The 22,263-nt window shown below is 31.3% G+C and overlaps 1 protein-coding gene across 2 annotated transcripts in view; it reads right to left on the minus strand.

Moving 5' to 3' along the window:
- Positions 1-64: 64 nt before the first annotated feature.
- gol (ring finger protein goliath) overlaps positions 65-22,263 on the minus strand; it is a 59,939-nt gene continuing 37,740 nt past the window's right edge. For both annotated transcript variants that reach the window (XM_088204020.1, XM_088204021.1), the window contains exons 6-12: positions 6,490-6,622; positions 3,808-3,925; positions 3,658-3,729; positions 3,307-3,389; positions 3,145-3,241; positions 2,991-3,080; positions 65-1,611 (exon numbers count right to left, since the gene is read on the minus strand). In XM_088204020.1, coding sequence (XP_088060146.1) covers positions 1,321-1,611; positions 2,991-3,080; positions 3,145-3,241; positions 3,307-3,389; positions 3,658-3,729; positions 3,808-3,925; positions 6,490-6,622 — 884 coding nt within the window. In that variant the 3' untranslated portion in view covers positions 65-1,320. The remainder of the gene's footprint in view (positions 1,612-2,990; positions 3,081-3,144; positions 3,242-3,306; positions 3,390-3,657; positions 3,730-3,807; positions 3,926-6,489; positions 6,623-22,263) is intronic.

The raw sequence follows: 22,263 nt of genomic DNA on the forward strand, positions 1-22,263 counted from the left end.
TGTTCTCCAAGATCTTTATATTTCTCGATACTTGCAAGTATGTTTACAAATAACGACGCATATATTTTCATCACATCTTTATTATGAGTTGTCAACTGTACAGTATGCATATTTACAAAATTGCTTGGCCTTTAAATAATAAAATAGATTTTATAGTCAAATATAATATGTATAAAAAATTGTACCCTAGCTGCCTATGAAGCTACGTATACGAAATCTTATTAAACGTTTCGACTTTCCTCTACCTAATCAACAGGCATCACTAAAGCTTTAGTCGAATGACTGTAGAACTTTTAGATAAATCAAATTCGAAAAAAAGTAAATAAATAAACAAAGAAATGCATTTTGGTATATTTTTTGGTCACAAAAAGAACACCGCTTTAATCGATGTCTTAAGAGGAATGATTCATAGTTTTGCATTGTAATCGATTAATCCCACGATTCTTTATCGGCCCCTTTTCCATTACATTGTGACTTAGAATGTATACGAATATAAAATTTAAATAATATAGTTGACCAAAAGGCACATGAAAATGCGTTTTTATAAAAATACAAGCATATAATTGATAATATTTAAAAAATAAATAATTAAGTACGAAATATCAAATGCTTACAAAATAAACAGTAACAATCTTAAATATTGGCTATGACTAAATATTCTGCATATTGATAAAATTTTAAGTGACTAGGTTCACTCTCTTATAAATACAACACTAAAAACTGAAAATGAATATCTATATAAAAACATTTAAGTCATGATTAACTTAAAAGCTATTAAAGTTCATGTATTTAGTCAAAAAAAATATATACTTATAGAATATATTTTGCGGGTAAGCATTAATACGTAGATTATAACTGCAAAATTTTGGTCAACTATAATATTGTAAGGATTACAAAACAAACTACGTATTGTTTTAACGCGAAATCACATAATATAAAAAGGACATTATTTGCTGTTTGCTAAAAATTACTACCGAGAAAACTATTTATACATATGTTTTATACTATCGTAGTATCAAATTTCAATTGACTGGTACGTTATTGTAGCCAAGAGTGAGCGTTCAAAATTCATCTTTCAAAATTGTTCGAAAGACACTATAGCGCCAATCGTAACGTTATCCCATAGATGGTCAATTTTTAAAAGATTAATTTCATAATTCTATCCGATAAAACTTATAACTAGTACATTACGATTATAAACGCACGAGGCAGTGTGAAATGCTTCACATTATTTGATATATAAACTAAGTTCACTATAAAAATATCACAATATTCGATTAAGTAAATCGCTAAAGACGACACAATACACCTGTCGCACGATCATACGGCGTCTCTCAATTCATTGTCACTAATGTGTTCGTTCGACACCACAGTCGTCTCGACGGGACTTCTGCTGCAGCCCGGAGTGGAATGCACTCGGGGCAAGGCACGTTTGCCAACGTAGATAGACGGATCGCTCGTCGAATGCGGTGGAAATTTGTTATAATGCATGGAATCTTCCGAAGTACTAGACGGCACCGACTGTTGCAGCGACGGAGTCATTTCGTCGGGTGACGAGGCTCGACTACTACGTTCACTGTTGGCTATTTCATACGAGCTAGTCCGACTTGGCTGTAAAAAAAATATATTTAAGTAAACTGTTTTTCATTTGCTGACTTCTTTACGCTATTATGAGTTATGAAAGCTCTAAGCAAATGATATTCTGAAGGGGCAAAGTCTATACCAATCTTTCAATTCATCGGATACACAATACTGTACTAGATAATCCCACTGTGACCGTCATTTTTTAACTAACATTGTTGTACTGAATCCACTTTCCATTACTAATTGTCCCAAAAGCAGATATTCAGTCCACAATTATTTTTATCACTTGATTGATGTGGCACCCAAATATCGAGCTTCCTAAAAATCTCAAGCTTTCGTGTAGTAAAAATGCAATTAAGACGATATATTTAGAATTTCACTACAATAAATATGACTCACTCACACGATTAAAACAAAATTTTATTAAAATATAAGTTCAGTTGTCTCTTTTTAAAAAAAATTCTTGGGTGAAGTTGGTAATGGTACAAAAAATATATGTTTCGACAGCAATGAAGAAAACGAATTACAACTATTTACAACTCTTCCTTAAATCTAAAATATGATGGGGAGTCAAATGAAAATATTAAATATTTCTTATCATAATATGTACAACGAACAATACAAAAGTCAGTTTCAATTAGAAACCGAATATATTCGCCCGTTTTATAACTATTCGTTTTTCAAATATTTGTCTAGCTATTCGTTCATATATTATTTGTAGTGGAATATTTTTAATTTCTAACAACACCAAAACTAATTTAACTAACTTGAAAACTCAGTTGTGTATTATTTTATTTATGTATTACAATAACATAGTAATTTTTCCTTCAATGTATCGCTGCATTATCTACATCCAATTGTGCCCTTTTATCATTTTTCGAAATATATCTTCTTATCTTTATGTTATTTAAACCAGTCATGGCCATTACAACTAATAGCTGACAAACAAAATAATGAAGAAAAAATCACTTTGTAAATGCCGAAATTCCAGAAATTACTCATTATTCCGAGGTAATTTGTGCAGCTGTGGACTTTCTCAATGACTAGTATTGAATTTTTTATTATTTTTGAATCAAGTTGTAGTTTTTCGGCAGCAGGTATATTTGAAATTAAATTTCGTACTGAATTAATTTTGAAACACTTAGTGAAGTATTATTTTTAAAATTTAAACTAAATAATCTTGACGTCATTAACGATTTAAACTGTTATTAAATTCTCTGTCAAAAAGTCTGCTACAAAACTCGTATGGTTTCGAAACTTTCTAGTCCATTTGTACACTTGCTGGAGTGGCATACGTACATCACAATACTGAACTTTTATTTATCAATGGATATCAAAACACGAAGAGTTTTTATTTGACTTCCCCCGTAATGCATACTACCGAAAATATACATTTTTATAATCACCTGATGAGGTAAGGGACTCACTCCCCCGGTGTTCCTCCTATCGGGTTCTTCATGATCGAGTTGTAATATACTCTCTTGACTACCAGTAAACTGAATAAAATAATAAGATATATTTAATATGAAACACTTATAAAATATAATAATGAAATATTACCACAAATCCATAGTATTTGAGAATATCCATTTTGCACATCGGACACGTTCTATGTTCTAGTAACCATGGATCTATACAACACTTGTGAAAATCATGCCTAGAATTATAAACAATGAGAGTTAGAACATAATCCAAATCAAAAAATTATATTAAAAATCATACCTGCACGGTAAAATCCGCAATAAGTCTGATATTTTATATGGCTCTATACACACTGCGCAGCACTCTCCATCTCCTTGCACCTCCTGCAACAAAAATATAATACGTTCAAGCCAAAGTGTGTGGTGCGATTTGCATTTAAAAAAATGCACAAAACGTCTGTCCTTGTGCGATTGAATCACAATTCAATTAGTATTCGTTACATGTCACCAAAACTTGAATAACTTTAAATAAAGTCACAAAACAACTGTATATCAAAAATCAATATTAATAAATGCTACGCAAACAAAGATGTTTATTTGAATTTAATCTTTAATTACCATTGACACTCATGAACAAAGAAAATATACATACCCTGTCCTCTGATTTTAAATTCTTAACGGGTATCTTGGACAACGCCTTTTTAGCGGCACAGCACAGCCGTTTCTGTAAACAGTACAACAAATAAAATCATCATTAAGAATTCGACAACACTCGTTGCGTTTGCAATCATAAAAAACTCACCGATAATCTATCTTTGGCGTTCATGTATCTAAATCGTTGGATGTAATAGAACACGAGCCACGACAGCGACATCACCATCAACACAATAAACGATATGGACACAAACAATACTGACGTTCTGAAAATAAAATGATAACAAAAATAAGTATCAGAAAACAAAGCATGCTTTTTGGTATTATAGTCTCACATTATTTTAATTTTGTTTTTTATGATTAGGTATTTTTTAAATTAAAAATAAACCAAAGTAAAAAAATATGGTTGTAAGGAGATTTTCTCCATTTAACTAGTCAGTTTATCATTTATTAGTTAAGCTAACACAATTTTAGGTTTATTTAATAAACCTTAATATACATGTAAGGGAATTATTTGTATATTTCATAGTACATTAATTAAATGCATTCTCGAAAAAATCCAAACATACAGACAGAAGTAAAATTCTGCATTATTCATATATACATACACAGTGCAGTAATTAAGTAAATACATAATCCTTAAAAGGAACTGATAAAAAAATGTCAATCTTATATGTTTTTGATAAAGTTTTCAAAAATATTTTTATCTGTTTGGAATAAAATTCTACAACGCATAGAACATAATATAGAGATTGAATCCTAATAGACGGAAGATCAGGTAGCAAGACGAAAAAAATTAAAATACAAATTGATGTTTGTTTCCTATTGTTCTCAAATAAATAGGCAATATGAGCATCAGATTTTATCCTATTACTAGAAATAGTATGAGCGTTGCTGATTTACAAAAATCGGCTACAGATCTATGTGCAAAGGCACAAATGTAGAAGTGCGTCAACGTAGATAAAAAATAAATTTTCGGTGACAGATTTTCAAAACTTAAAGATGGCATTATAGTGTCATTGCAATTCTAATTAATAATAAACAAGCAGTTTGTTCGTTCATAGTTCATCCATCCGTACGATAACAGGCAGTGAGGATATTTATTAAGCTGCTTAAAAGATTAACACATATAGTGCTATTAAGTGTTTGATTTCGCAAAGATGAGACACATGTGTTCTGGGGCAAAGAACTGGAGTTCAGCAAGTATAGAAGGACAATACGTAATAGGTGTTACCTTTTAGAAATGTTTAATTACATAAGCATTTCTCAATCATATCCGAGTGCTCCTAAAATAAGCTTACTTAGATATTTAAAAGGAAAACATCCATATTAAAAAAATAGATTGATGCGAAAGTAGTTTGCATTCACATTTTAAAAGAAACGATATTTATTTATATTATTAGATATACTTTATTCTACATATTATTTAATTTATAGCGAAAAACTAATCTAAGAATCTTTTGACCTTCTTTATATAATTATTTTATTTGCGTGATGTATACCACAAAATAATGCTTTTTTTATTCATTAAATGCGGCCGTTAATCAATCAATTCAAGGTTAAAATTTTCTAATTTTTGACAGTATTTATTGTCCCAATTTTTAAATTCACATATACTACATAACTTTCTTCTGGTGCAAGTTCCTTTGGGGTAAGGAAATAATGCATAATTCACTTCTCATCACCTGTTAAAATGCGATCTATTAATGATTCTTGATATAATTTTAATTTTAGGGATTGGGAACCCTAGGGGTGATTGACCTCGTGGCCAATGAGACTCAATGTGGAATCTAGTAAGTCTTTTTTATTTCAATATTTACATATGTGCGTCGGACGATTATTAACGAGACGTTTTCTCTGAGCGGTGGTGAAGCTGGCGCAGGGATGATGTCCGTGGACGATCCTCGGGGTTCTTGTAGCTGTCTGCAGCGAGTATCAGGAGACATTTCCTCTTGCTGCGGTGGTCGTTCGGGAGTCTGTCGGTGGGAGAGCGTCTGCTGGTGACTTGTAACTTCGTGACTCTGACTGCCTTCTCCTCATCAGAATCCGAGCTTATATATCCAGGGCTATAGGACTTGCTGGCCAATCGCAATTATGCAGTGATCATCCAACCACCGCTTCGTAGAACAGCGAAATAGGTCTACGCCTTTAGAAAGCGACGTTCGCTCGTCCAAGATCGTATTGCATTTTCGAGAATGTCACGGATGTGGTGATTTATGATATTCGTGACCGTTTTGCCACAAAGAAATGACGGAGAATATTTACTATAAACTCGTGTTATTTATGGGATTGTTACGAGGTATGTGTGATCTCCAAAATCCTTCACGCTATTGTGTTATTTCTCTCAATTGTTAATGAATGATCGTTTTTGGTCACAAGTCATTAGCGCGAGTTTAGGGTTTGAGACAATGACCCTTTCAAACGTGGGCATCTGTGTGTGGTCGCTACATAATAATATATGTTTGATTAATCAATGTATCTTTTCTGCAAGTTCTTTTGATATCAATCGAAGGTTCTGCGTCCACTGTTTACTAAAGATATTTTCAGTCACTGTTGTTTTAAATTCTTATAACATATAACGACGTAAATCAGTTTTATTCTGGATCATTGATAATATTTAAATCGGGGTTGTTACACGACTGAAAGTAAAAACTTTCACATCATCCCAATGCAAATATATTTTAAGGTGTTTGTATTCGTTCTAATGGTAAGGACTATTTCATGGCACTGTAAACGTATATCAAGCACATTTACTTTTCGCTCCCTAGTTATGTTACACAATAATTATTCGAATCGTGTATTTGGAATTTACACTTTCATTCATACACACCTGTTAGTCGTGTTGGGATTGCGGATACAATGAGTGGCGGCTACAATGTGCAGCATGACTTTCGTGCCTTTATCCGCGTATCTTGCCAATTCTTCACCTTTATTCTTGAAGGTGAACACGGCGCTGATGTTTCCTGAAAACGAACAAAAAGAATGACATGTATTCAAAAATATTTTTGTTGGTGGCCAAAAGCGATGCACGCAGGGGGCAAAGACCCCCCCGTACGCCCATAATATATAAATAGTACAGATTCGGATTACCATGCCGAGAGAAGACAAACGAGATCTGGGCGCGGGCGATGATCCTGACGCCGAAGGATCGTTATATAACCGGAGAAGAATATGATTTAACAAAAAAGATACAGGTACTTGTGTATGCGTGTACAAAATTCGCAGAAGCGAGCGTGTCACGTAAATCGAGACGAATGGGGACAAGGTGGCGAATACGAGTGGCAATGAAAAGGGAAGTTTTGGACGGTTTAAAAGGTGCTGAAAAGCATATTAATACGCAATCAAATCTTTGTGATGTGTAAAAGTGAATTTTGTGCAAATCATAGAACGCCTTCTCAGTTTGAGTTGTATAATATGTACTTCGAACTGGAAACGACGATTTTGCCTTTATCTGCACAAGAGCAACCTCGTGCTCGATAGCACGTGTCAAATAATGGCTGTGGGAGACAGAACTTCAAGCAAAGCAGTGTTCAAACTTATGTTTATAAATTATTATAATATTTTTATTGCTGTTTCCGAGAATTAAAAAATCATATCAATAAAAACGATAAAAATGTGATAATATAACCGACACAAATGGTTAATACTCGCAGATTTAGGTAAATACAATTTGTATGGAATTACCACTTAAATTATCGTCTACAATATATTAGATACATTCGCAACGATTTTAGATTGAAGCGATATTCTGTTCTAAAATTATATTTACTTTTTATTTTCTTATAAATATTGTTCTATATCACATTAACATCCATGTTATCTACATTCCAGTCACATTGTTAATAATAATTTATAAGTAGAATAACAATATTCTTAAACAAATTTGGCGGATAATTTGAGATTACCAGCTATTTTATTAAAATAATAATAACAGTTTTAAGGTAAAGCATTTGAATATACACTGTTTTCCTTCACGAAATATTTGATTAAAGTATCCAAAATTTTCACACTGCTGGGATAAGTGTATCTCGAAATTTTCGATACGGAAGTTCAGAGTAAAATATACAAAAAAATTACGCTGCGCAGTAAGGATTTTTTTTATTATTTAATAAAAGTAAAATTAGTTTTGAAGTACAACTTATTACTCGCAAATGTACTTAACATTTGCAAGTTTTAAATGTGTGTATTAAATACATATTTATTACATTGTAGATGATTATTTACAAACTTTAACTGCCAGTCCTATAAAAAATAGCCTCACGTATATTATTTACAATCAATTTGAAGTCACTGCAGTGTTTGCTTTGCGAAATTACCGTATCATTTTAGTGCAATTCAGAAATTATATAAAAAAAATAGCAGCTATTCAGAATCTGATTAAGTATATATCGCTAAGGATAAAAATATTTTGATCCGAGCAGTGGCGTAGCTATGGGGGGGGGCGGAGAGGGGGGCACTTGCTTGGGGGCGGCATATTCGCGATGCACTAAAACATATATAAATCCACGAATAACAAGAGCTTAATAATAACCAATTTATTATTTTAAGAAATACTGATTTTATGACCTTGTATGGGGGGGGGGGCAATTTTAAGGATCGACCTGGGCGACACGTACCCTAGCTACGTCACTGGATCCGAGCTTGACTCCGCTCATCGATTATGTCATAACAGTAAATCTCGAGTAATCAATAGACTTTTCATACCATTTTTTAGATATTATTAATGCTTTGACTGCCATATTTCTACATTGTTTGTATGTTTTAAATTTTTCATTTAAAACTGTACATTCCAACCGTTTTGTTTTTATCTCGTTGAGAAGCCGGATGACCGTATTGATCCTGGCTGACGGATTGTCGACACCACCCTTCAGCAACTTCAAAAAGTGCTATGCGTCGAGTGCTCAAACAAAATGCACTAGAATACAAATACAGGATCATTTAATTTCATACATGCGAATCGCCAATAAATTGTTAAAGTGACACATGCTCCGCATAACGCATCTGATAGGGTAAGAAAATTAGGATAATGCGACACTTGTCAGTACACAACGACTCAACATTTTGAAAGTCAGTATACTACGGCGATATGGACTGTAGAATCTAGGCCATTTATCAAGAGAATGACGCAGACAGTGTTGCTGGTCTATTAAAGCCTGCCGACAGTGATTATTGATATACATATATTTTAAGAATTACATAATCTAGTTGGCATGAGATCATCATTTACCCAGCTTGGACCTGAAAGACTTGCTTATATACTATTACAATCAATATAGCATTAGTTTTGAATAATAATTTATATATATTAACCGAATGCTTGAAGAACGAAATGAAAGTTCAAAAATATTCAACAGTTACGATTATGGTAAATGAAAGGAAATTTCCAGACACAGTGAAGAAACACATTACGATACGTGGAAATTTTAATTCTGAGTCATCAGTACATAAGTGAAATGATTAAGATAATAGTTGTAAACATTTACAAAGCTGATTTTGATTATAAACTATACAAAACTAATGATGAGGTTTTGTCAAATGAAACCTAAACACTTCCTCTTATTGCATCATAAAAAAATCAAAATGGTAGTGCATTTTTTAATCGAAAGAGTGTGAAATAATGTAATGCAAGTTAAATATTGTATGAAGAAATTAGTATGAGTATAAATTTGGAATGTATATAAAAAATGGTTTAAAATATAATATTTACAAGCTAATCAAAATTTTCAATAAATTAAAAAATATATGTTTTTATGGGAAATACACCCATACCTCGCTATACGGCCGCTCTTTATACGGCCTTTCGCTATAACGGCCCTCTTCAATTAAGGCACGTTTTTGATTTACGGCCTAAAATGTTTCGCTATAACGGCAAAAAAAGAAGGGAAAAATATTTGCGAGACAATAACCTAAGTAACAAGGCTTTGCTAATTTTGGATAATGCACCAGGGCATCCTACTAATTTATCCGAACTATCTGAAGATGTCATGATTGAGTACCTTCCAAAAAATACAACAGCTATGATCCAACCAATGGATCAGGGTGCAATAGCCACTTTTAAGGCATATTACCTACGCCGAACTTTCCGACAACTTATAAGGGAAACCGATGGTAAATCTTCAATTAAAACATTTTGGAAAAACTATAACATCAAGGATGCTGTTGACAGCATCAGTGAATCATGGAAGGAATTAAAATTAACAACAATGAATCATGTTTGGAAAAAAATATGGCCAGAATGTGTAAAAAGTACTGATGCAGAAGTTAATTGCCTTCCTGAAATTAGGCAAAACATTTTGGATCTAGCACATGATCTCGGCTTTGAAGGTTTGAACGAACGTGAGGTGCTTGATCTACTTGAAGCTGATAGGGAACCCCTTTCATATGAGGAACTCATTCAGTTGCAAGCAGAAACGGCATTTGATGAAGAGACAGAGTCTGTAGTGTCCAAACAGCTAACATCAAAAAATTTGTGGAAAGCTTTTTCCTATTTCGAACAAGGAATAAACATCCTCCTTGAAAACGATCCTGACGTCGAACGTAGCGCTAAAGTTTCTCGAGGAATTAACTCAGCCATTAGCTGTTATAAATCACTGAAGAACGAAATAGACAAGAAGGCAAGACAAACAACGTTAGACAATTTTTTTAAGCCAGGCCCATCCTTACCAGCGAAAAATAATGACGACAGTAATCTGCAGGTTACCATTTCTTCATCGTCTTCAGATTAATGCCATTTTTAAAAAAATTATGTATGTATACATACATATATTTTATGTAACATGAAGTTGTTTCATTTTTGTTTATGGATTATTGTTGGTTTTTGGAGTCTGTTATTATTTTATGTACAAATGTATGTACTTGTCATGTATGTATTTTTGATTTAAATGAAATAAAAAGATAAAATGCATTTTAAATGATAAACCATGTTACATATTTAACAAATTTGGAACCGATCCCATTGAATTTGTATGAATTTGTATTAGAATAATTGATTCGGTATACGGCTTTTCGCTTTGCGGCCAAGTTTCGTGGAACGTATCTAGGCCGTAAAGCGAGGTATGGGTGTACTACAATAAAGTGCATTCCCAAACAGAACATGAGTGAAATCTTCATTCCGGAACACCCAAGAATTCACCCGTTACTCTCCCGATATATTACCAACAGATTAACATTTATTTACTCTGTCTCTACAACATAATTTTAATATTAAAAAAAATAGTGTTAGTGAAGTTAAGACATTTCTTTTTGAATATTTGAATAGAGAGGCTCATTTTCTGTGATTTTCACTGTGAACTGCGAGTCTATGATGGCAATACTCTTCACTTAGGTTGTTCCAGTGGTATCAAGAGAACAATAATAATAAAATACCTATTTATTATTAAAAAATAGTTTCAAACTGATTTTTTATTCATACGAATCGGAAGTCGTATCGAAATGTATTAAGGTAGGTCATTACTTTATATTCAAAAAACATGCAAGGGCTTTTCCTAAGGCCTTTCGCACAGCCCGCCGTGAGGTTCGACCTTACCAGACCTTTAACAGGTTCTGGGTTAAAATCTGATCGTGCACGTTTTCGCTTCGTGCTCCACCGACGCTCGTTTTCCACCTGACGAATCCATGACCTTCTGTACATCGACAAAGGCGAAATTGAGTCGATCAAGAATAATAAATTATAAACGACGGACATGTTGGATTTCGACCAAGTTCGTCGTAGATGCTATACAAAAATATCATTCGAACTACTCAGACAAGACGACGGTTGAAGAGGTGGGGTTAGATTTGCGATATGGGAGCAACGGTAGAACCTGTTTTGAGAGTCATTTGTGTCATCATCGAATATTTGTATTATATATCTTAAATTGTACCACTAAGTTAAAGAAAATAGACTCATTGACCGATTGACATCATCATTACAAAAAATCCATTAGAGCTTTTCCGTAGCAGAGTATAGAATACCAACTGGAATTATTATAATAATTTATAGTATAATTAAATTCTACACATGCGAGTCAACGATCATTCCAATACGTGTTTCATATAATAATGCATTGCTTGGAATGAAAATGTTAAGAATTATACAAACAAACATTACATTTCCAACACCTAAGAGTCACACGTAAATATTAACTATACCACAGACTTTCACAAACCATAAACAATTCTTGTTACTAAAACTTCTTGAACAGTTTGAATTATATTTTATTTGAACAATGTATTCTGCTATCGTTGTAACAATACGCATTGCTTTGCTCAACCAAGTTCATATTATTTGGATTTTTTGTGGGCATCGAAAAGCAAGTACGATGGTTTCGTTCATAAAGAGCACCCGGGAGACATACACATGCTACATTAGAGAGACTTTTCCCATTTATTTCACCGCCCGATATTGAGATCTAAATTACATCCAAAAAAAGATAATTAAGTATAAGTACGGCTAGGGGAATTATGTACGGAGGTTTTAATTTATATAATAGTCTTCCAAGAGAAATCCGAAACAGCAAAAATATAACGGGTTTTATAAATGGAATAAAAAAACACCTTCGTACATATAGAAATAAAATATTATAATATTAAGTCTTTATTATTGTATATTTTTTCTTTCTGTTATGTATTTTTTATATATTTTTATATATGTTTACTAAATTTGTTAGATGTAAAGATTAGCTATTAAGCTAAATAAATTAATAAAATAAATAAATAAATAAATAAATAAATAAATGTATATTTTTTTATAAATTCACTATTCTTTCGGTATTTGCTAACAGTAGTCATATCAATGATGCTATTCAATAACGGGATATTTTCAACCCTAAATCAACAATGCTAGTGGAGATAAACTAATATCAGTTAAATTATATTATGCTTTATGTGTTCAACTCGGTCAGTTAAAAACATATGTAATGCAGTGGGCAGGGATGCCATTAAATTTAGAAAATGTCAAATGTGGTTCTAAAAATTTCGTTCCAGAAATTTTGACAATAAATATCTACGTAAGGGGTTGTTAGTGAGGATATTAGGGCTGCCAACAAAGCAGGTTCGAGATTAACGATACAGAAACTAGCACAAAAGCTCAATGTGTCGCTTACATCAGTATACAAACATTTAAAACATCAGAAAAGATGTTTATTTGCAGAATATGGGCATCTCATAAATTGTCTGAGAAAAATCTCGCGCAGCGAATCTCAATATCTTAATAATTAATGATTCTAGAACAGAAAAATTTATTTTTGAGTTGAATTGTTACTTTAACAGGCGACGTAATAGGCAGTGGTTGAAGGCAAATCAACTCACAATTCCAGCCCATAGAAAACTTCAATTGGTGGAATATGAAGGGTATAAAATAAAATAAAAGAAAATCTAGTCTCGGATCTACCACGAAAATATTTTTTAAAACATGTCATTTCAGTAAAATCATATTGGAATACATTTTTACCAGTAAATATATGTTTTTACCAGTGAAAATATAAATTATCTTACTACATATAGAAAAGTTAAAATTATATGATTTCAACTATTCTATATGTAGTAATATATTATATATATTTACATACTTAACATTATTTATTAACATCCGAAGTATGTGAATGTGTATTTTTTGGTAAAGTTATATTTTCACTAGTAAAATCCATATACATTTTCACCAGTAGATATATATTTCTACTAGCGAAAATATAATTTAACTGGCGCTAATATGCTGCTCTAAAATGTCTATGAAGCTCAATTTGATAGTTGCGAAACGTCCATTTGCTGTTCAAACCCAAATCTAACCTAATGAAAGTTCTAAAACCATAAAAATAAAATAAGCGGAAGAATAAGTATTGACAGACATCGCATCTCACACATTACTCCATAGTTTATCTGCATTCCGATATTACACTATGTTTTAAAAATATGATAGCTATCCTTACCGATATTACTATGGACTTGTAATATAAGATGGCTGATCAAAGAATATTTAAACCAAATTTTGGTCAATAGGAGAGCGCCAAAACAATTATCTCTTCTCAGAAGGCAAAAATTCACGTCAAAAGCAATAAAATCGTGTCGGCGCCGTCGCAGTGGGAACGCTCGGTAACGAGCGCTCCCACTGCGACGGCGACGGCACGATTTTATTGCTTTTGACGTGGATTTTTGACTTCTGAGAAGGGATAATTGTTTTTTGCGCTCTCCTATTGGGCAAAATTCGGTTTAAATGTACTTTATTCGAATCTCACTCATAATATTGTTATAAAGTGTATTAACACTTTATAACGATGGCACGATTTTATTGCTTTTGACCTGGACTGGAAATTCACTACATGGCAACACTGAGCAGCAAAAAAAAAACACGAATAATTATCAAATAAATATTATGAGTAGATATTTTTAATAATTTTGAATGCCTAATTTAAGTATTTCGTATAAAATATAACGCAACGTAGGCTAATTTTTATATTTATTTGTAGCATAGAAATAGTTAGCTCGTACATATTATTATTTTTTACGATGTTAAAATGGATATCAAGTTGAGGCATGAGGGACTTCATTATACGCGGCTAGTAATACATTCTTAAAACAATCACATTTTTTAGATTAGAGTCATTTTATATAACATATTTAAATAAGATGCAAATTTTCTTCCATAACTTGACATGACATTTAAATGCTACACTACGCTTGTACATAGAAAGGCAGCAACAGGAAAACTTTCACAAAAAATTCATATACTATATACAGGTCTTCTAAGTAGATAGTTAATGGTCATCCATGTGTTTAGAAGTATTTAATATTCAGAGGAATAAAGACGTATATTGCTTACATAAAAGACAACACACTATAAAAGAACAAGATGCGTTCAGAATATATAACAGCAAACTAAATATATTATTTGTGTTTATGAATATCATATAAACGCACACATAAATTAAGCCCTTATTTTTTTATGTTCTACTCTTTTTGGAATTAAAAGAATATGATTATACTCTTATCGAAATGATGTTATTACATCATTTCGATAAGAATCTATCCCGGTAGTAATAGATTATCTTAATACAATTATATAAAAAAAAACAATGGTGACAATAAGATTTTATTTGTTGATTGTGCTATAATATAATTTATTAAAAGTTCGATTTTAAATATTAATATGTGTATATATTGCAAATCAAGGAGAACTCAAGAATCTTCCGACAACGCAATAATTTATTCGGAATTTTAACGACACTGTTTTATTAAATTGGCTATACAAAAGTTAAGGAAGCAATGTAATAATTTATTCTAATTACTTTCCATAAAGCTTTTCCTGTTTAATTTAATTGACTATTTTTAACATACTTATCGAATCACAAAAACCACTAGTCTAAACCACATAATCATTTAATATACCGCAAAAATCTAGAATAGGACAAGATGAACGTTAATATAAACAGTACTACTGCATTGTGTAAATATACCGGTTAATGAAGTCATAAATTTAGCTAACAGGTAATCCGTAACAGGCGGCGATAACCTAGTTATAACAGCTTCATTTTATAAGAACAATAAACAGAGGGTTAAAAATAAAACACTATATAAATAATGTTTTCTTTTCCTTCTTTTAATTATAAAATCTTCTTCATAATCACACTTTTTCAAAGAGGAATAATGAGGAAAATGTTTTTTTAAAACAACATTGCTATTAATTTCGACGCGACAAACAATCATCATTATTCTAAATTTGGCGATGACCAATTGTACAATATCAATTTTCAAGTTCGAATCCGGAATGGCAAAAAAATCATATAGACAAAGTACTACAGTCGAATATTTGTATAAGGCTTTGATTAACGAGATTATTTTTGAATTGCCAAGAACTATCCATTGACGATGTGTATACCTATAACGAATATACAGCTTTCTTGGGTAATTTTTTAACTATTATTTGTGAAAATACATTGCATATCTACGTTACGTAATATGAATTATTTTTATAAATAGAATATAGAATTTAAGTATCTCTGACTGAAAGTTCGCCATTAATATTCTTAAGCATGTCATTGGCAGAATTATTTTTATATACATGTTCGTCTGTGGTATAATATCGTGTACTCTTTCAAATAAAAAATGTAAATTTATTTTACCTTGTATTTTTAAAATAAACAGTCAATTATAGTCCATCCAAGATGTTAGCGCTCATCATCGTTGTGTTGGAAATAAGGGTGCGTGTAGAGTACGCTCGGGATAAGGATTCCGGTCTGTTATTGTGTGTGTGAACTGTGTGGCTCAAAACAATTTCGCTCAGAATATTTATTTTTTTTATTTTAAAAGAAAATGTATGTTTATTTAACATACATACATCTAAGCTAAGTTTGAAATTTCAACGGACAATTAAAAATATATTATATAATCGAAGAAAGCAGACATTGATGTCATTAATTAAATATTTGCAAAATTCAAAATCTTTCACTAGTCAAAAAAATAATGAAGTCTTTAGCTATTCTTCAAAAGCAAAAAGATATAAAATGGGGATAGAAATTATTTGCAGATTGTTTAATGGCTCGACGACTCAATTAAATCATTAGAATCCATTGAATAAATTAAAAAAATATCATTGGCGCAACGATAAGAATAATAACTTTTTTAAGCCTTACAGAGAATAGTGTAAAAAAACCAACAACGTACGGATTAATGAAAAAATAATTAAAATATTTTATTCCACGGGTAAGAGAACGAATAACTTACAGTGTATATTTGAAGCCTTGCTAACAATTAACCCAGATATGCCCAAGAAATTTTGTTCTCTTAAAATTTAATTTATAAATAAAAAACAGTGGCACGAGATTAGTGACCTACCCATGGGACAGTGGGCATATCTGGGTTAAGCCAATATAATCACAAAATTACTTAAAATAAATCACTAGAGAAGATCGAACTTCTGTGCCACACTGCACTTTAATGACGAATACCAGCGTTGACGAATCAGCGACTGTCCTTAAAAAAGAAAGCGAGACAACGAAGTACACGCTACATCGCTTCTCCCTCGCATATACATGTACACGCACACAATAACAAACCGGCATCCTTATCCCGAGCGTACTCTACGCATGCATGCATACATACACAGTTTTCCGCGAATTTGTTTACACAAATAGGAGAACGTTACCAATACTAAATCAGGGCCGTTTTAAGGGTAAGGTGACCATACGTTAGAAATTGAATTAAAAATTATAATGTGTTATATTTTTATTCTAAATTATTGTCATGTTGTGGTATTTTGTAATCAATAAAACAATTCCTGTAATATTCTATTGGTATTTTTAAAAATATTATATTGAACAGATATTCAACCTGGAGAGTGATACCAAAACTGCTCTCGTGTTTTTGAGTTAAATATGTATATAAATAAATTTTACACTTTCCTCAACAAATTAAATTAAAAAAGTAAAAATTAATTGCACTTGTAATTTTACATTTTATATTTTCTCATCAATACTGTGACGATGAGCGTTCATATCTTGGACGGACTGTACATGTTTTTGCACTGATGTCTTTGTGTATCACTAAATTTAATACGCTCTAACTGCGAAAATCGCAGTTAGAGCGTATTAAATTTGTATTCTCGTAACAAACGCGGAAAGGATACCTCAGCGTTAAGATTCAATGACAACTCTGTTGTGATCGTGACAATCGAAATCGATCAGTACATTTGAAAAAAAGAACACATTGAATATTTGAATCGCATTGCGGCGTCACGTTTTGTTACGTTATAACCAGATAATAACAAGGAAGCCACAGTCAGGCGCGCTAAAGGGTTAAAGTTTAGGATCGATGCAATCTTTACTTCTATCGCATTAGTTTCGATCGCAGTTACGCGTAAAACAGCCTTGGCATTAGCTAAATCATTCGCGTGTCAAAAGACGAAGAACTTCCGACTTCGCTGGCATGCAACGTATGTCGTAATTTAGAAAAAGATTATTGTAATAATATTATACATATACACGCGTGTATGCAAAGACGATGTCGCCATTTGACCTTACGATATGTGTACCTATTAATAAAAAATAGTATAATCGGCGGTACGACCTTATCAAGGCCATTGCCACGTGGAAAAGCCATTATGTATGACAAAGGTAATCGATTTTGAATACTGTGTTTTATTACGGGCATAGCGAGATTTATACATATCAACAAATGGTTGCAATTAAACTTTCGTCCTTGCATTTCAGGAAAATCGATAAATTTAATAATACAACATGACCTCAAAGAGTTGATAGAGGATTGATAAAACTTAATACAAAATCCGTGATTCGATATAATGAACTAATTATTCATTTATATGATTTAACATTACATTCGAAATTAAGTCGAGCTATTGGAATCGTCCATTTTCATTGAAAGCAAACTTCAATGCCAACATTATAAGCCTTACATTATATAGTATAATATATTACATGGTATCATATGATTCATATGCCCAGCTATTTTTTTTATAATACGATTGTCGCTAATATGATTATCAAGCAAATGCTGAATTTCAGAATTATAATGGTCTTATTCTTGCGCATGCGTATTCACATATGTATATAAAAAAATAAGAGACGTCAATAATAATATAATTGATAGAAATTATATATTTTTTATAATACTTGTTTTTTATAAATTTTAGTGTTAATAAAACAAGTTTAATTATTGAATGATTTAGTTGTTTAATATCAATGATAATACACGAACATGAGCTTTACAGTAAGCTTTCATCGGCAATTTTGAATTGTTATATTATATATGTCATAAGCAGCTGTTTAGGTACCGACTGAAAAATTTCCAAGTATTTTGGAAGGTTTGGAACTAAGGCATCCAAGTACCCGGCCAAATTAATGACCCAGTTCTTTGATATTTTTCCATTACTTAACTGGGTACTAGGTTCGGTTTCGGGTAATTTTTGTCCACTATTATATACTGACACAGCGTTATAATTTATATTATATACGTAAATTATAAATTAAAATATTTTATTTTCATATTTTGCTTAAACAGTATTTGATTAAAAAAAATGTTAGTATAGAAAATTAAAACCGATGTATAATTGTTAAATTAATTATCTAATCAAATACCTATTTATGTGTAATTTTTATCAACAACATATGTATGTATATGTCGTATATACACATATGATTTAATCATTAAATCAATAATTATATATAGTTTAAGAAATTTAATAATGGCTGTAGACAATGATTTTATTAAAGATGAACTATGTATGGGTGTATACATAATTATTTAAACAAAACTCTGAAATTGACTGTAATAGAAATCAGAATTACAATAATTTTATTTAAATGTTAAGAGCAAAAATAAATAAACTAATTATATCATATTATTTATTGATTATTGATTTAAATAAATTTATTTACATAATACAGATCAATTTTAAATTGTATCCGGGGAACAAAAAGCGGAGGTTCAATAAAATATATAAGTAAGAAGAGGGGGGGGAGGGTTTCTAAACTTCAACCGTCAAATTAAAATTATAAATATAAATAATTTTATAACTTTTATTACATCGCGTAGTAAACAAATGTAATTTTTATAAAGTTTTATCTAAGAAAGATTTAATCTTAGTCATAATATATCAATTTTAAAGTCCACTGAAAAGATTTAATTTTGTAATGAAACCAAAGTAAGAGGAAAATAAAATGGTCAAAGAAATTCAAAGCCCCTCTTGTTTTGCTTGTTTGTCTGTGAGCGTGGGAAAATTTTAATATATGAATTTACTTATCGTAAAAACACGTAAAAGGGCTCACCCGTCCCAATATATTGTTGACAGCAAAAAATTCTACTATGAACCCGTCCCAATATATTGTTGACAGCAAAAAATTCTACTATGAGTCAAAGAATTAACAGAAACTTTATGAAGTGCCGATCATGAATGAAAATTTTATAAGAATAATATTTTGTTACTTCTAAATCATAATAAAGATTAATTACCTACTCAAATATTTTATTTTGTAATTGGTATCAAAATTTCATTGAAATAGTTTTTAAAAATCTACTCAAATTTCGTACTAGCGGTGCTACCCATCAGGCGATGGATAACAGGCGATCGTAAATCACTGACGGTAAATAATAACAATACTTAAGTTTTTTGTGTACAACCGTCCCCCGATTATTCCGTGTGTATTTTTTGCAAATACTTATATTTTAATTTTTTTGTTAAATGGCAAATGTTTGAGGATGCCGAAACGATATGAGTCATAAAACTTACATTGTGAAGCAATACTATCGGATTGTTAAATAGGTATTTCCTGTCCCTTTTCGATACACCGCTCTCACTAGCCACTAAATCTCTGAATGGGTTTTGCAAAAGAGAAGAATAGCAGGAGAATTTTGCATATTGAAAATTGTGCGAGATATTTCATATGGAGAAATCAAGTAGTATATTAAAATTATAATAACCGGATACCAGATAAAATTATATGATATCAACTTTTCCATATACAGTAATAAATACATTTACATACATGTCATTATTTATTTACATACGATGTATAAATGTTACAGTGAATGTAAAGTAATATATTTCACTAGTGAAGTGCAACTCCATTTTAACCAGTAGCTATATATTTATATTAGCGAAAATATAATTCAACTGATAGGTGCTAGTGAAATTATATGGTAATCTAAAATGTCCATGAAATTTTACAAAAACATCCATGTGCTGTACAACCCTAAAACCCAACCTAATGAAAGTGCTAAAATTAAATAGTTTTATAACTTTCATTAAGGCAAGTCCAAAATACAAACTAAGGTAACTCATCTCTCAGGGGAAAATAAGAAGAAGAATATGTAGACAGAAGTCGCATCTCACACATATCCCTAGTTTGTCTGCATTTCGATATTACACTATGTTTTAAAAATATATATGATCCTTACCGATATTACTATGGACTTCTAATGTATATTCAAACCGAATTTTGGTCAATAAGAGAGTGCAAAAACAATTATCACTTCTCAGAAGGCAAAAATTCACGTCAAAAGCAATAAAATCGTGTCGGCGCCGTCACGATTTTATTGCTTTTGCCGTGAATTTTTGCCTTCTGAGAAGGGATAATTGTTTTTTGCGCTCTCCTATTGGTCAAAATTTGGTTTAGATGTGTTGTTGTAGTCGTAATATTGTTATAAAAAATCTTTTAAATGAACGGTAAATACTGAGCGTTTTCACCGCGACGGCGACAGCATGATTTTATTGCTTTTGGCATGGACCGCCTTGAATGTAGCCAGAATAATGCACGTCATGTAATACTATGAATCTTAATGAAATGGAAATATTAAAAAAAAGACTTTCAGAAAAATCTGAAATGACCGTTAAGGCCAAGAAACTACAAACAAGCGCGCGGTCGGAATCGGCATTAACCTTTTCCAACCGCATTACAAATTTATTTTGCTGCTCTCCATAGCCAACATTTTAAATATAATAATACAAACATAATATTAACATACAAAAGCAATTCATTAAAAGACGAAAGGACGAGAGACTTCATTAAAACTTTTTTTCTGGTTTCAGGTCTAAATAAATTTCAATGCGATTACGAAAAAATAAATTCTGAAACGATTAAGGTGCGAAATATATGATGTTTTTTAAATATTATTAATCTGTGTTTGAGTCGTGGATTAAAAAAGAAACACTGACAAAGACACGCAATTATGAAAGCGATTTTTTTTATTTACGTTTTTCTCATTTACATATTAAATACGTTTCGCCTTCATCGTAAAATGCGAAATTTCTGTATCCCTAGGTATCGATCAATCGCGTTCTTGCTCCTACTTTGTGTTATACTTCTATGGTTACAAACATAAAAAAGCCATAAGAACGCTATATGCATACATAGTGTCGAATCAATGATATTTGCATTTTTATTTGATACCAATTTTAGTGTGTAAATATCAAGAAGTATATATTTTTTCCATTAATTTTGTGAAAAAAGGTTTCAAAATATCAGATTCGAGCCAAATGATGATTACCACCCGTAGTCGTTGCGGCAATAACAGTCGCGAAAGACTTGCTAAAAGGGATCTAATAAAACTAATTGATTTATTTGTGTCCCTTGGATTTTTCTTGTTGGCGTAAACAAAGCAGTATTATATATAAATGAAAACATCATGAAGCATTTGCATAAAACGAATAAATACGATGCGTATCTCCGCCAAACAGGTTCCAAGCATTCACTGATTCATATTTCAGAGAATGACATAACTAATTTTTAACAATTTCAGATCTACCGTTAATGCGAAAAATATGTTTGGATATTAAACTTCAATTTTCTTTAATACATAATATTAAATGTACATATATTTGTAATACATATATTTATATGTGTATGAATGTATGATTTAAACACAAAGCTTCAACTTAGTTTTAAATTTCTAATATAACTACAACAAATATTAATATAATATTTTTAAAGAAACTTTCGCCACATAGAAATTATACATAATGTGTCTGAATACACAGAAATTATACGTAAACTGACTGGTGGGATTCCATAGAAATTTCGAACATAAGTTATAAATAAGTTGTAAGATTCAACCATTTTTATTGTACAGGGAAATTATTATTATAATAATTTATTAAACCTTCAGCTTAATAAACGTC

The sequence above is a fragment of the Plectrocnemia conspersa genome, unplaced genomic scaffold, assembly GCF_051122295.1.
Source record: "Plectrocnemia conspersa isolate PC_06_02 unplaced genomic scaffold, ASM5112229v1 ptg000014l, whole genome shotgun sequence".
Classification (NCBI taxonomy): Eukaryota; Metazoa; Arthropoda; class Insecta; order Trichoptera; family Polycentropodidae; genus Plectrocnemia; species Plectrocnemia conspersa.